At 35.9% G+C, this 12,396-nt stretch overlaps 1 protein-coding gene across 3 annotated transcripts; it reads right to left on the bottom strand.

Annotated features, from left to right (window-relative positions):
* Positions 1 to 932: 932 nt before the first annotated feature.
* Positions 933 to 11,720, bottom strand: LOC104233860 (uncharacterized). Of its 3 annotated transcripts, XR_712760.2 has the most exons (9): positions 11,611 to 11,720; positions 10,245 to 10,424; positions 9,513 to 9,618; positions 7,413 to 7,592; positions 4,092 to 4,580; positions 3,876 to 3,944; positions 3,721 to 3,795; positions 1,311 to 1,363; positions 933 to 1,215 (listed from the first exon to the last, which is right to left on the bottom strand). XR_712760.2 is itself a non-coding variant. In XM_009787306.2 (8 exons), the coding sequence occupies exons 2-7, from the start codon at positions 10,290 to 10,292 to the stop codon at positions 3,731 to 3,733; spliced, it is 957 nt and encodes a 318-aa protein (XP_009785608.1). In that variant the 5' UTR covers positions 10,293 to 10,424; positions 11,611 to 11,720; the 3' UTR covers positions 933 to 1,215; positions 3,721 to 3,730. The 3 variants fall into 3 exon arrangements, 2 of the variants coding, with proteins under 2 accessions (XP_009785608.1, XP_009785609.1); XM_009787306.2 differs by lacking the exon at positions 1,311 to 1,363; XM_009787307.2 differs by lacking the exon at positions 1,311 to 1,363 and having other exon boundaries at positions 11,615 to 11,714.
* Positions 11,721 to 12,396: the final 676 nt, after the last annotated feature.

Here is a 12,396-nt window from a genome sequence, read left to right as displayed (position 1 = left end):
TGTAAACTTACATATGTTTCTTCTTGATTCAACCCGCTTATTTTCTGATTTTAGGTATTCAATATTTTGTAGTTCAACGATGAACTTGGTTATCTTCATACTTAAAGATGATGGCTGAAATAAAAATTAGAGCTTCGTGCTGATAACGTGTTATAAAATAAAAGCAATTTAGTAAAACATGAACAAGAAATATAGATAGAGAGAAGGAAGAGATTTTCTTCTTCAATTGTGTGTATCTTTCCATTGCAATTACATAGCCTTTTATAGGCATAAAGAAAAAAGATGATGGACATAAAGTAGGAGATTTAATCTTTAAGTTATTCACAACATGGGCATCCAATGTACAAACTATTCATAACACTTTAGTATTACATATGATTTATTGTCAATTTACGTCACAAAGCATCTTTATAGGCCGCTCGTTGACCTATCAAAGTCTTCTAAAAAGGTTTTTCTTTGCTGGATATTAATTGGTTTTGCAGTTATAGGCACAACCTTCTGGTCTCAACTTTTTTTATTATTATTTTATTTTTAAAACCCCTCCCAAATTAGGAGGATCTATAGTGTTTTCACACTTTCCCTCCGGCGTGACTCGAAAGGAGGTGCTTTTACCAACTGAGCAACGAAAGGAGGTGTTTTTACCAACTGAGGAAGCCTCACTTGTCTAGCCTCAACATTGAAACAACCCAAGACAGGAAAGGACAAAGCGAGTTGATTGCAGTAGGCTAATAACTAACATAAAAATGAACCATCCGATACTATATAGAGACCTTAATAATGCAGAGATGACTCAGAACTTGGGATTTAAGCGTGGTGAATACGTCTTGCTTTCAAACAACAATGGAGAATTTTTTCCGTTAACCACGAGTAGAAGTAATACACCTCGTACGAGAGAGAGAGAGAGAGAGAGACTACACATAAAAAATTAAAGATTATCCAACAACAAAAGGAGAAGCTGCAATTTCCTGGTCCAATATACACTAAACTTCATCACTGTTCCATAGTTGTACTACAAATCAGACAGTATGCTGTGCGTGGCTAAAGTAACAATATTCTAAGTCACAATCAACTCTTTGTACAAGATCTCTACTGAAATCTATCATGTTTGAATTATTCTCCAAAAAACCTCAACCAACAATACCAGATAATCCTAATATCCTAAACAATTTGAGCGGCATATACAAAACCTACTGTTGTGTATTTGTTTGATCGAATCTGCAGTGAGAACATCAACAATGAGTCAATTACATTGAACCATCATAACCAAAAGAAGGGGAAAGAATTTAGACAATAGAGCAAATAGAAATCACCATCCTCCAACGCACAACTACCAAGATGTGTTCCAATTGTAGTTCCAATTGTACTGTACAATTTCAGCAAAGTCAATTTAAACACACCTCTAAATTACTTTGACGATCTTTTTATTCATTCAATTGAATAAATTCAAAAACATTATCTGATAATTAATTAACATATGCTAATCTACAAAGTGGTTACTAGACCAACTATGTTGTATAGGGCAGAGTGTTGGTTAGTCAAGTACTCAGAAGATAAACGTAGCAAAAATGAGGATGTTGAGATGGATGTGCGAGCATACCAAGATTGATAGGACTAGGAATGAAGATATTCAGGCCAGGGTGGGAGTGGCTTTGGTGGAGTACAAGATGCAAGAAGCGAACGATTAGATGGTTTGGAGGAGCGCAGATGTCCCGGTAAGGAGGTGCGAGAGGTTGATCTTGGTGGTTTGAGGAGAGGTAGAGGTAGGCCAAATAATTATAGGGGAGAGGTCATTAGGCAGGGTATGGTGTTGCTTCATCTTACCGAGGACATCACCCTTGATAGGGAGGTATGAAGGTCGAGAATTAAGGTAAAAGGCTAGTACGTAGTCAAGAGTATTTCTTCCCATACCAGTAGTATTAGTGTTAGTCTGGTGTTCTATAATTGTGAGATTTCTATTACTGCGTGTTGTTCCTTTTGCTTCATTTTTTTATTATCTTGTTGTTAATGCTTGTGCTCCTGCTTTCTTTTCATCTTTCCTCGAGTCGGGGGTCTATTGGAAACAACCTCTCTACCTTCAAGGTATGGGTAAGGTCTGCGTACACACTACCCTCCCCAAACCCACTTGTGGGATTATACTGAATTTTTTGTTGTTGTTGTTATGCTAATCTACTTATTACAGATATGAAACACAATTATTTATACTCTCATGATTCTTTTTTCTTCCTTTTTACTCGTCCAATTTTTTCAAAAATCTATGTAGCTAGGTCCATTATTTCTATTATTTTAGTCTGTGAATCCTCGAAAAAGGAAAAAAGAATCATATAAACTTACACTAAACAAATAATAACAAGACTTCCATAGCAAGCACACATCATCCGACTGGGATTAGTTTTAGGACCTTCTAGTTGATGAAAAGATGCTTGCTAACTCAACCAACCTCCTAGGATTCTTGACTTTTTGAGTTATTTGTTTGAATACTTGGTGAAAGGCAAACCGTTACACCTGATTTTGACTTGTGGAAGCTGGAAAATTATTTTTCAAAGAAACATCAATTGGCCCCATGGCATAAAAACCAGACCTACTTCGAGCAATACTAAGTTACCAAAACAAAGTCCTCCTCGAAGGAGAACAGAGAAAGATGAAGAAAGAACAATATAATTCTCGTAGTATTTTTTCCAAGCTGAGAACAAAGTCTTCCCGTATGGGATGTTCTAGCTGAATGTATATGATACTCTCTTCACTTTGGGATGTTCTAAATATTTAACATAATTACTGTAATACAACAACTTCAAGATTTCAATTCACTTACCTAGTTTTTCTCCCTATCAACTTACTACAACAACAACAACAACATACCTGGTGCATTCCCAGAGTGTGAGGTCTAGGGAGGAATGTGTACACAGACCTTATCCCTACCTTGTGGAGGTAGAGAGGTTGTTTCGTATAGACCCTTGGCTCAAGAAAAACATTTCTCAGCACGTTCGAACAAGAATCCTATCAACTTACTACCTAATCAAATTTCAAAAATTCATCCCCCTCCTTCTCATTCAATCAATTAAATATGCCTCAACTCCAAACTAGTTTGGGTCTCTATAACCATTATGCTATTTTTCGGCACATCAAACTCAAGATTAAATAATTTGTTTGTTAAGACAAATAAGAAATTTTTTGTAAAACCAGACGTTCAGTTCTCTAATACTCACACGTATTTCTAGACTGACATACAAGATCCTACCAAACCAAAAAGAATTATATGCAATTGTGTATTATTCTTAATTAGTTCTATATAGATTCCAAGAAATTCTAAGACTTTTGAGATAACTTCACTCCCATGTGATATTTGACTTATTTGATACATAGTTAGCGCCTTCCATAATCATAATGTCACGGCTATTAACCGACACATGAAGATCCACACAGGACATGGCTAACCATCTCAAATGACGATCTCTAGCTTAATCTTCTATATGTGATACGTGCACCATAAATCAAAATTAATATCTTAGACTTCATGTCCACTCAAAATCATCATATAAAATGGAATCAGAGTAACAATAATATGATCACCAGAGCCTTTCATGTCTAATGAATTTTTATGAGACGGGAGAAGTACCTAAACAACCAATCTCTAGCGAAACCATTGTATCTCAAGTATTCTGATGCATTGCAATAAGAGTAAATACTGCAAATTTAATGAATTTTATAATATGGAGAAAGTACCTATACACAATCAATCTCCAGTGAAACCATTGTATCTCAAGTTTTCTGATGCATTGGTTAATCTCTCAATGCCTCCTGAAAGTCAAGACACAAAGTTGGTTATCGAATGAGAATAACAAAAAGCACAAAAGTCTTGCCTTGGTTCTGTACCCTACCATTTGAATCAAGCAAGTTGTCTGTATCTGTTGCTAGAAAGGGAGTCCTAGCATAGCTCTCCAGTATATCTGAACATGGTCAAAATGGATGTAAAGCATGCATAATTAGCATCATACCAGCTCATCTGAATGCCTAAGACTTTGAAAATGGAAAAGCAAAGAATCCAGAGATGATCGGTGAAATTACAGAGAGAACGGCTAGAGGAAGACATATACCAGAACTATTAGTGAAATCAGCAGTCAAGTCTGAGAAACCAAAATTTTGAGGTATTTCCCCTAAAAATCCAAATGAAGTGGTGTCAGCATCCAGAAGAGGTTCAGTAAGGGGCTGCGTGTTCGACTCCACACTACTAAATGACGAAACAGATGCATCGCCCATTGCAGCACGTGACTCCAAGTAACTGCTATGAGGACCAAAGGCAAACGGAGAATTGCCACCATAAACAGGTTCTGTCTTAATAATCCTCCCATCCAATGTTTGTCTCATCCCCATATTAGAGTGCTGGCCCAAAAACACATCAGGAGGAACATCAATTTTCCTGCTATGGGCAGGAATATCAGTTGCTGTTTGCATGCAAGAGAGAACAGACGAGCTGCAATTACTGAATGCATTGTGTCTATCTGCATGTATAGGCTCATGCATGCCATTAGGCTTTGCAGCAGTTCCAACATTTTCTGCAGGATGGCAAGTTGAGTTTTGATGCACTGCAGTAAGGCAAGCAAACATAACATTAAGTAGAGACAACAACACAGCTTCTTAAATGCAGGTTTTAGCAAGAACACAGATAAAATAAAGCACATAGAGGGCATTGACTTAAGGATAAGTCTGGACAAGATATTTAGTGGCTGACTCCAAACCGAACACAGTACTCTTCATGCTTGTTGCAGATAAGATCACACAAACTAAAAGCAAATGGCTCATCAAATTTTACACGTTAATTTCAAAATATAGAAAACTAGTTGATTCAATGGATTAAAATAAGAAATTAATAAGCTAAAAAAATTCAGATGCTACATGCTAAACGATTTTTTCCAAGCCAAATATCCGTGCTTGGTGAATTAGGGCTACTATTTACCAGGAAAAAGCTCGTCTCTAGACACAAGCTTAAAGATAAAGAAGTAGGATTGGGAACAATTTCTTCCAAGTTTGGGAAGTATAAATTATAAGTTTCTCCTCCAACAAATGAACTCAATATACGCACACTACATATTCTTTAACCTCGACATAATCAGCAACATTCACCCCTATACTATCTACTTCACATCTTGGGGAAACCTGCTCACAACACTTAAAGAAGTCAATACTTAAAGATTAAGACACTGTAAAGCTCATTGACAAAGAGTGCCACAAATGAATCTCTTGATTGGGAAGCTGAGAAGAGCTCAGAGCATCTGAAAATCAAAAACCTAATGTAGGACAAGAAAATCAGAGCAATCTTGTCTTGTTTTTTTTTTAAATGGGATTAGGAACATTCAGATCTATCCTTAGAAAGGAAACTCTACATTCCTGAGTTCACCCTAACCTTGTTAAAGAAAAAAGAAGAGGAAAGAACTATGTTGAAGACTTAATTATAATAGAATACAAAATACACCTACTTAAGGTGCCAAACCCAAGACTCGTGATATTTGTTCCACGTGGCATAATATCCAACTAATAGCATAACTCTGCTAACACTATTCTAATACTAATACTTATCATTCTAACATGCCCCCTAAACTCAAAATGGGGAAAACATCTTGAGTTTGTCTATTTGCAAACATGCAAACTAAATAACGCCAGAAACGACTAAAAAAGCTGGATGAAACAGCTCTGGTCGCTGTAATCTCGCTGCAAAAGTTGTTGCTGAAACAATGGCTAGAAAGGTGCAAAAGCAAGAAATGTCCAGCAGATAGAAACACGGCGCCCTTGCAATGGTTATGCTGAAATGACATGGCCTACCGGAACAGTCACCATATAGAGGTGCCGCATCGCCAGAACATTCACTTGGAAAAAGGTGCAGTGATTCAAATGGTTGCCAGAAAGGAACACATTGCTGCCTAAATAGGCAAGATGCCGCCAGAGCCGTTGCAGGAAGAAACGGTTGAAGCAGAGAGGAGTGATGTTAAGGAGAGAAGGATGCTGGTCACTGGAGAGATGAGTTGTGCGATTGCTGGAGTGAAGAGTGGTGCTGGAGACGATTGCTGCAAAAAGAAAGAAAAGTATTTCTGGGTGGGAAGTCTTAGACGAGCTACTCGAATCTCTACAAGATCATAGAGGCTTTGATACCATGTGAAAAAATAAAGAATAAAAATAGATATTGAAGACTTAATGATAATGGAATATAAGACACCTATTAATTGGTGTCAAATACAAGACTTGCTTGATATTTGTACCATGTGGGACAATATCTAATTAATAATCTCTCTCTTCAACGCTATTCTAATGCTTACACTTGACATATGGCATACTTATGAACACTTGTACATGTGGGAACAGATTAGAGACGAAACCACTATATGCATAGCTTTTTCAACAACGAAAATAAAAACAAAGAATGACAATTTCATATTTGGATCCTCCGTCTAAAACAAAAAGAGTGCTAACTTTTATGAGTTCTTACAGCATAAGATAAAATGGTTCTTGCTGGCTTTACCAATATCAATATACTTGCCCCTTCCCCAATACAACCCTTCCGGAGGACACATTAACCACAACAGGGATTAGAAAATAATCAACCAAGAAAAAAAAATTTAGGCGTCGGTCAGACAGAAGCTTCTAAGAGTGTCTTACTGGGAATTAAGGAAGTGCAAATACTTTTTTGGGGGGGGGGGGGTGAGGGGGGGGGTGTTGTTTGTAACATCGCAGATCATAAAGCCAGATATATAGGATATTAGACATGTTTAAGCAAAAATAATAGGAGTAATGTCAGGAAAGAGATGCATCAAATACTCTCATCAACATATCAATAATGGATCACGTATGTTGAAAGCCAATGTTCTACAATGGCGGTGCATAGTTTAAAAATCTGCAAATAACACTTAATGTAGCGGGTGATGCATCAGACGCTGGAAAGAAATTTTAAATTCGGAGGAGGCAAATGCAAGAGGCTATCAGAAAGAAAGGAGCAGAAGGTTACGGTATAACTCCTCGTAGTAAGACAAATGAAGTATATATCTATATAAAGAAGGATTTATCAAAATACCTATAAAGAAGGATAAAACTAGAGGCTTATAGATGTGTTCAGGCATTGGCAGAAATTGAGCGTAAATGAGGGCAACTTCATCAGCAGCATCCAATCATAATGAGCGAACACAGGCTTCGATTGCAGACCTAATGGAAGAGTCTGCCAACCAATTACATTTAAGTGCAGCTATAGTGTATGATGTGCTTTGAGGTAAAGTCATATGGTTAAAAAGTTATACACTACTTTGGTATATGCACAAACTGAGCATGAATTGAGCCAGTTAGAAGACTGCTTCTAGAGCTACTCAGTGACAAGATACTGATTGATGCATGACAACTAAAATGCAGAAAGCTTCACTAAATATCTATCTTACATGGGGAAATATTACACCCATTGGACATAGGTAGAGAAGCAATTGCACTTGGAACTTGCTGCGTCATCTTCACCTGTTCTGCAAGCAACCTATTGAACTCAATTATTTGCTCTTTCACCATCAGCTTCAGGTAATATGCTTGAAAAAACTCCTGATTTTCTTCTTCTAGTTTCTGCCAAACTGGAAAACAGGGAGAACATCATCATGCTAAAGAGTTAAGAGACTAGAATCACATAAAAGATTTGAATTGCTACATGCATAAAAGCAATACTGAAACAAAGACACAAAAATAAACAGCACAGAGAATAGTTAGTAAGTATATTTGTATGCTATAAAAAACAGCTCATTAGAGGCATTAGTAGCTTCACATTAGTATTAATATCATCTTTTCACATACCATCTTCTTGATAATATGCCTGCTAGAGCTGCAAGTGTTCATGAGTACATTCATAAATAGAGGACAGCACAAAAATCTCTCTGATTGCTTCTCGAATGACACAGGTATATAGTACATGTAGCAGCTTTACACCCACTGATGAGTTCAAATGATTAAAAGTAGCCTAGTTGACAGAAGTGTCAGAGAATTCTGTAAAAATTCCACAATATGCTATCAAATATGATGCAGATAAGCTAACCCCTACTGTGCAGGGTTCCCAATCTTTTCCAGTTACCAAAAGGTCAATACTCAGGGTTACCCCAAACAAGAAATTCAGCTCTGTGACACATCCATCCATGCCCCCCTGTATTGCTTTCTAGAAGATATAATTGTGAAAAAATAGTTAATCTTATGTTACTTCACTACTGGCTGTTATGCAGTTCCTCTTGCCTATTAACCAAACGCAAATGAAAAAATAGAAATGAGAAACTATAACATATGGTTGGATAACATAGAAATTCGTCCACGGATAAAAATGCAACAATCTATTGTTAAGTTGCACAAGATACTAATCTTTTGCTTGATCTTTTCCCAAAATGGATGCCAATTGGTAAGAACCAATTCCTTATGAGCCGCAGAAGTTTGATCTAGGAAGCTATCTCTTTCTTATAGGCCAAGGAAGTTTGATCTAGGAAGCTCTCAATTCCAGTCACTCGCTTAAACAATTGTTAACACAAGGTTTAATGAAGATATTTAAATCCTGACTCTATTCCACTTTTCTGACTCTTTTAATTTTGGATGTTCCAAAATATTTGACACCATTTCATTTTTATGCAGCTTTCACAACTTTCAAGAATTCAATCATATTAAACTATTCAACTTTTAAACTTTGATGTGACATTTTATCTATCAAACTAATTTCTCAACCAATACTTTAATATTTTTCTTCCACTCTCAATACACAAGTCAAACTAATATCTTAAAATGTGCCCAATCAAGCACCAAAAAATAAAATTAATACAGAGAGAGTTTAAGGTATGACTCAGATTGCTTCTACCTTTAAATCCTTAGAACAACTACCTCTGTAGCCGTGTTTAGCAAAAAGTCATTACTTATTTGAGTTCTAAGAATTTAAAGAATGAATCCATAATTAAGGGGGGAAAGAAGCAATGACACTAGTGTTGGAGGTTAGCTGGCCCTGCTCAAGGATATTTACATACTCATGCATTCATACACTTGTTTTCCTCAGACACTTGTTAAACACAAAGGAAGCATTCCGCTGTAAAATTAGAGATAAAAAATAGACAACAACACAGGACAGCTAAAAAAAAGGCACTCAAACAGAGGTGGTCATTCAACTAGTAAAATATAAAGCTTATAACAAGCAGTAATAAACTCGACTGTCACAGCACGAAAAGGTGATTTTTGGTTAAAAATGCATAGAACATCAGCATGTGTGAAAGAGCTAAAAAGACATGGGCAGAAGAAACTCTTTTTCTATAAGTTATGATTGACACTTTCCATGTATATTGTATTTTTTGATAATGTATCTAGTATTTTCAAGAAGTATGAGGAATACTAGCAGCCACTATTAACCATAGGGAGCTTTCTGATCCTTATTCAAATCTCTTTCGGACTATCTGTGTTGTATGAATTCTTAGGTTCATCCTCATTTGACAACACATGGAGGAAGTGAGTTATGCCTTGAAAAATATATAACATACCGAGTTCAGTAAATCTAGGCTCTATGTTGTCCTGGATGAAGAGAGTGTTCACAACTTCTTTTCGACTCATGTATTGCCGTAGACACTGCTCTATCCGATTTTGCACCTGAAACTCAAAACAACCATCAGCTTTTTCACGTGTCATTGCGCACATCGCATGATTATTCAATTTAGAACAGCTGGTGATTGTGAAAACTCAACTAACTAGGATACCCAAGCTTTCTTTTTGGTTTGGTTTTATTTGGAGAGTGAGGGGGTTAAGCTTCAGAGAATAATATTAAAATGCAACACTAGATTATGCAGTGTTGGTTGAAGTATACGTCATTAATGATAACATTCCATAAAGGGACAACTGAAATAATAATTAAAAATAAAACTATTTCTCCTTCAACCAATGAACTAAATCGCTCTTTGTCCCCAAAAAGATGCTATTAGTTGTTAAATATTGATAAGGAGACAGGCTCAAGGATTTTATTAGTTGTAATTATCTTCATATACATCATCAACGAGCCAGCAAAACATTCTTCCATGTTAATGGGGAAGAGGAACCACGAACAAGTTCTTGTGTTTTAGAGAAGTAATAATAAAGTAATTAGAATCATCACAATTGCTTCTTACCTTTTCGACAATTGTGTTTCTTAAAGAATGATTACAACCGAGAATAAGACTAAGCAAAGAGACAAAGTAACAGTAGGAGATCACAACTCATCTACAGAAAGATTGAAAGCATACCATTTGTATATCTTCACAAGAGACTTTTCTTCCATCTCCGCTCGACATTTTTGAGGCTCCAACACTTGGAACTATTGCAATAAAGTTCTATGCCAATATTTCAGTAGAAGTGTACACCCAGCTTATGCGCACCATCAATGAGTATATTGTAAAAGGTGGTCACTTACACCTACTGTCCAGCTTCATTAAAAAATATTTACTATTAGCAAATCACATATCAAGGCTCAATAAGAGAAATTTATATGAGGATGCAGGGGTCGACAAGATTCACCAAGGCATTCAAGTTAATGTCCCTGCAGCAACAGGTCATTGGAAAAGGGAAGAGAGGGCTATGTATAAGTCGTGATGACTTAAATGATGACAAGTACAATAAAAAACAAACAAAAAGAATGTGGAGTGATATGAGAGGATCTTCGGTGTCCTTATTGCCAGCAAGGATGAAGCTCAACTAATATCTTACAACAACAACAACAACAAGAAAAAAACAGTGTAATATCACATAGTGGAGTTTGGGGAGGGTAGTGTGTACGCAGCCCTTACCCCTACTCGTGGAGATAGAGAGGCTATTTCCAATAACTAATATCTTACGAGTCAGTAGAAAATTGACCTATTGGGAAAGGATGAATATATATAACTGCAAACGAATACAATCCATCCCATCCCTAGTAACAAAGTAAACCTCCAGACACAATCCTACCTTAAGGTTTTCGGTGATGCAATTTGTAGCCAAATCCCTATCATACAATGACTTCATAAGTATGAGCTACAAGGACTCATTCAACTACTCAGTCTCCGCGATATAACAAAAGCTAACATACAGTTACACGAAAATAAGGTCATTGCAAAAATGCATCAAGAACTTTATCTCGAACTTCTTTCCTCCTGAAATTCCACTTAGTCCACTATTCTTCTACTTCCAAGAAACCTTACAATTCTTGAGCTACAAAGCGAAATGACCCAGATAGTAAAATTAACCATAAAGAACTACATCTCTGCATACATAATACAACCAACAACATACACACGTAGTATAAAACCACATTATGGTCATATCCAACTTCCTATAACTTCACAAGTGGACAATTTAGCGCAGAGGGGTTGAAAAATCAAAACACAAAAAGAATAAATTAGTCGTCTTTCTGTATATGCACACACTAAATATAAAACCACTCCATGGTCATACGCCAACTCCATATCACGATCATCACAATTAAAAACACAATAACTCCACAAAAATACACAAAACCCAGAAATCTTAAAGACAAATAGAAACAGAGATCAATTGAATACATAATAGTATCAAGATTCAAGAACCAACTTGAAAATGCATCAATATAAATAAATACAAAAAAAAAATAGAACTTACCTACTTGAGAGCGTAAATATTCAGAAATTGAGAGAAAGTGTTTGAGCAAAGGAGTCTGAATGAAGAGTTGTAAGTATAATAATATAATAAGAGCTAAGTGTTATTTGATTCAAAAGAGGAGTCTTTTTATTGAAGAAAGGGAAAGGTAGGAGACTGATGACGTGGCTATTTCGCCATTGCATGACCTCCTTTCTGCTTTTCCCTCGTGTAATTCCACTCTCATTTTTTTATCCTTTTCTTTAATTATTATTATTATTGGAGCTTTTTGGAAATTTTTGACTGCTTTTATTTCTTGATGGGCTAAAAATGGAAAATACATAGGAGTATTCTTTTCATATTAGTTTTAACTAGTATTAGCACCCGCGCAGATGCGCGGATACTAACCATGTTAGATATTTGAGTTATTTGGATTATATGTAAAAAAATCTTTAAAGTAAAACCTTCTCGATAAATATAGATTATCATTGGATATTAATTAAGAAACACTGCATGAAAATGATTAAACATTTCTCAAATCTCCTAGTTATAATTCTATTTTTCCTTTTTAGTATCATTCTCGCCGGTGTCATTGGGTCCAAAAAATAGTCAGGAAGCAAAATAATAACTCGTGTTTATGGCAAACCAATCAAAGGTTGAGACTATGAAGGACTCTTTGGATACGACTTGACTCTTTTACTGTTACTTGAACTCTTATTTGGTGTGTTGATATATTCTAAAATTATTTCTATTTTAAATTTTCAGTTTCTAAAACTTTATTTTTAAATAATAATTATTTTTATAACAATA

The sequence above is a fragment of the Nicotiana sylvestris genome, chromosome 11 (genome assembly GCF_000393655.2).
Source record: "Nicotiana sylvestris chromosome 11, ASM39365v2, whole genome shotgun sequence".
In the NCBI taxonomy this organism is placed as follows: domain Eukaryota; kingdom Viridiplantae; phylum Streptophyta; class Magnoliopsida; order Solanales; family Solanaceae; genus Nicotiana; species Nicotiana sylvestris.
Note: the sequence above shows the minus strand (reverse complement) of the source record. Positions and strands in the feature narration are given on the sequence as shown.

Coding starts and splice junctions, on each gene's coding strand:
- LOC104233860 (XM_009787306.2), bottom strand. CDS start 10,292: ATGTCGAGCGGAGATGGAAGAAAAGTCTCTTGTGAAGATATACAAATG. Junction 9,619..10,244: donor CTTGTGAAGATATACAAATG/GTATGCTTTCAA, acceptor TTTGAGTTTCAG/GTGCAAAATCGGATAGAGCA. Junction 7,593..9,512: donor GCCTAGATTTACTGAACTCG/GTATGTTATATA, acceptor CCTGTTTTCCAG/TTTGGCAGAAACTAGAAGAA.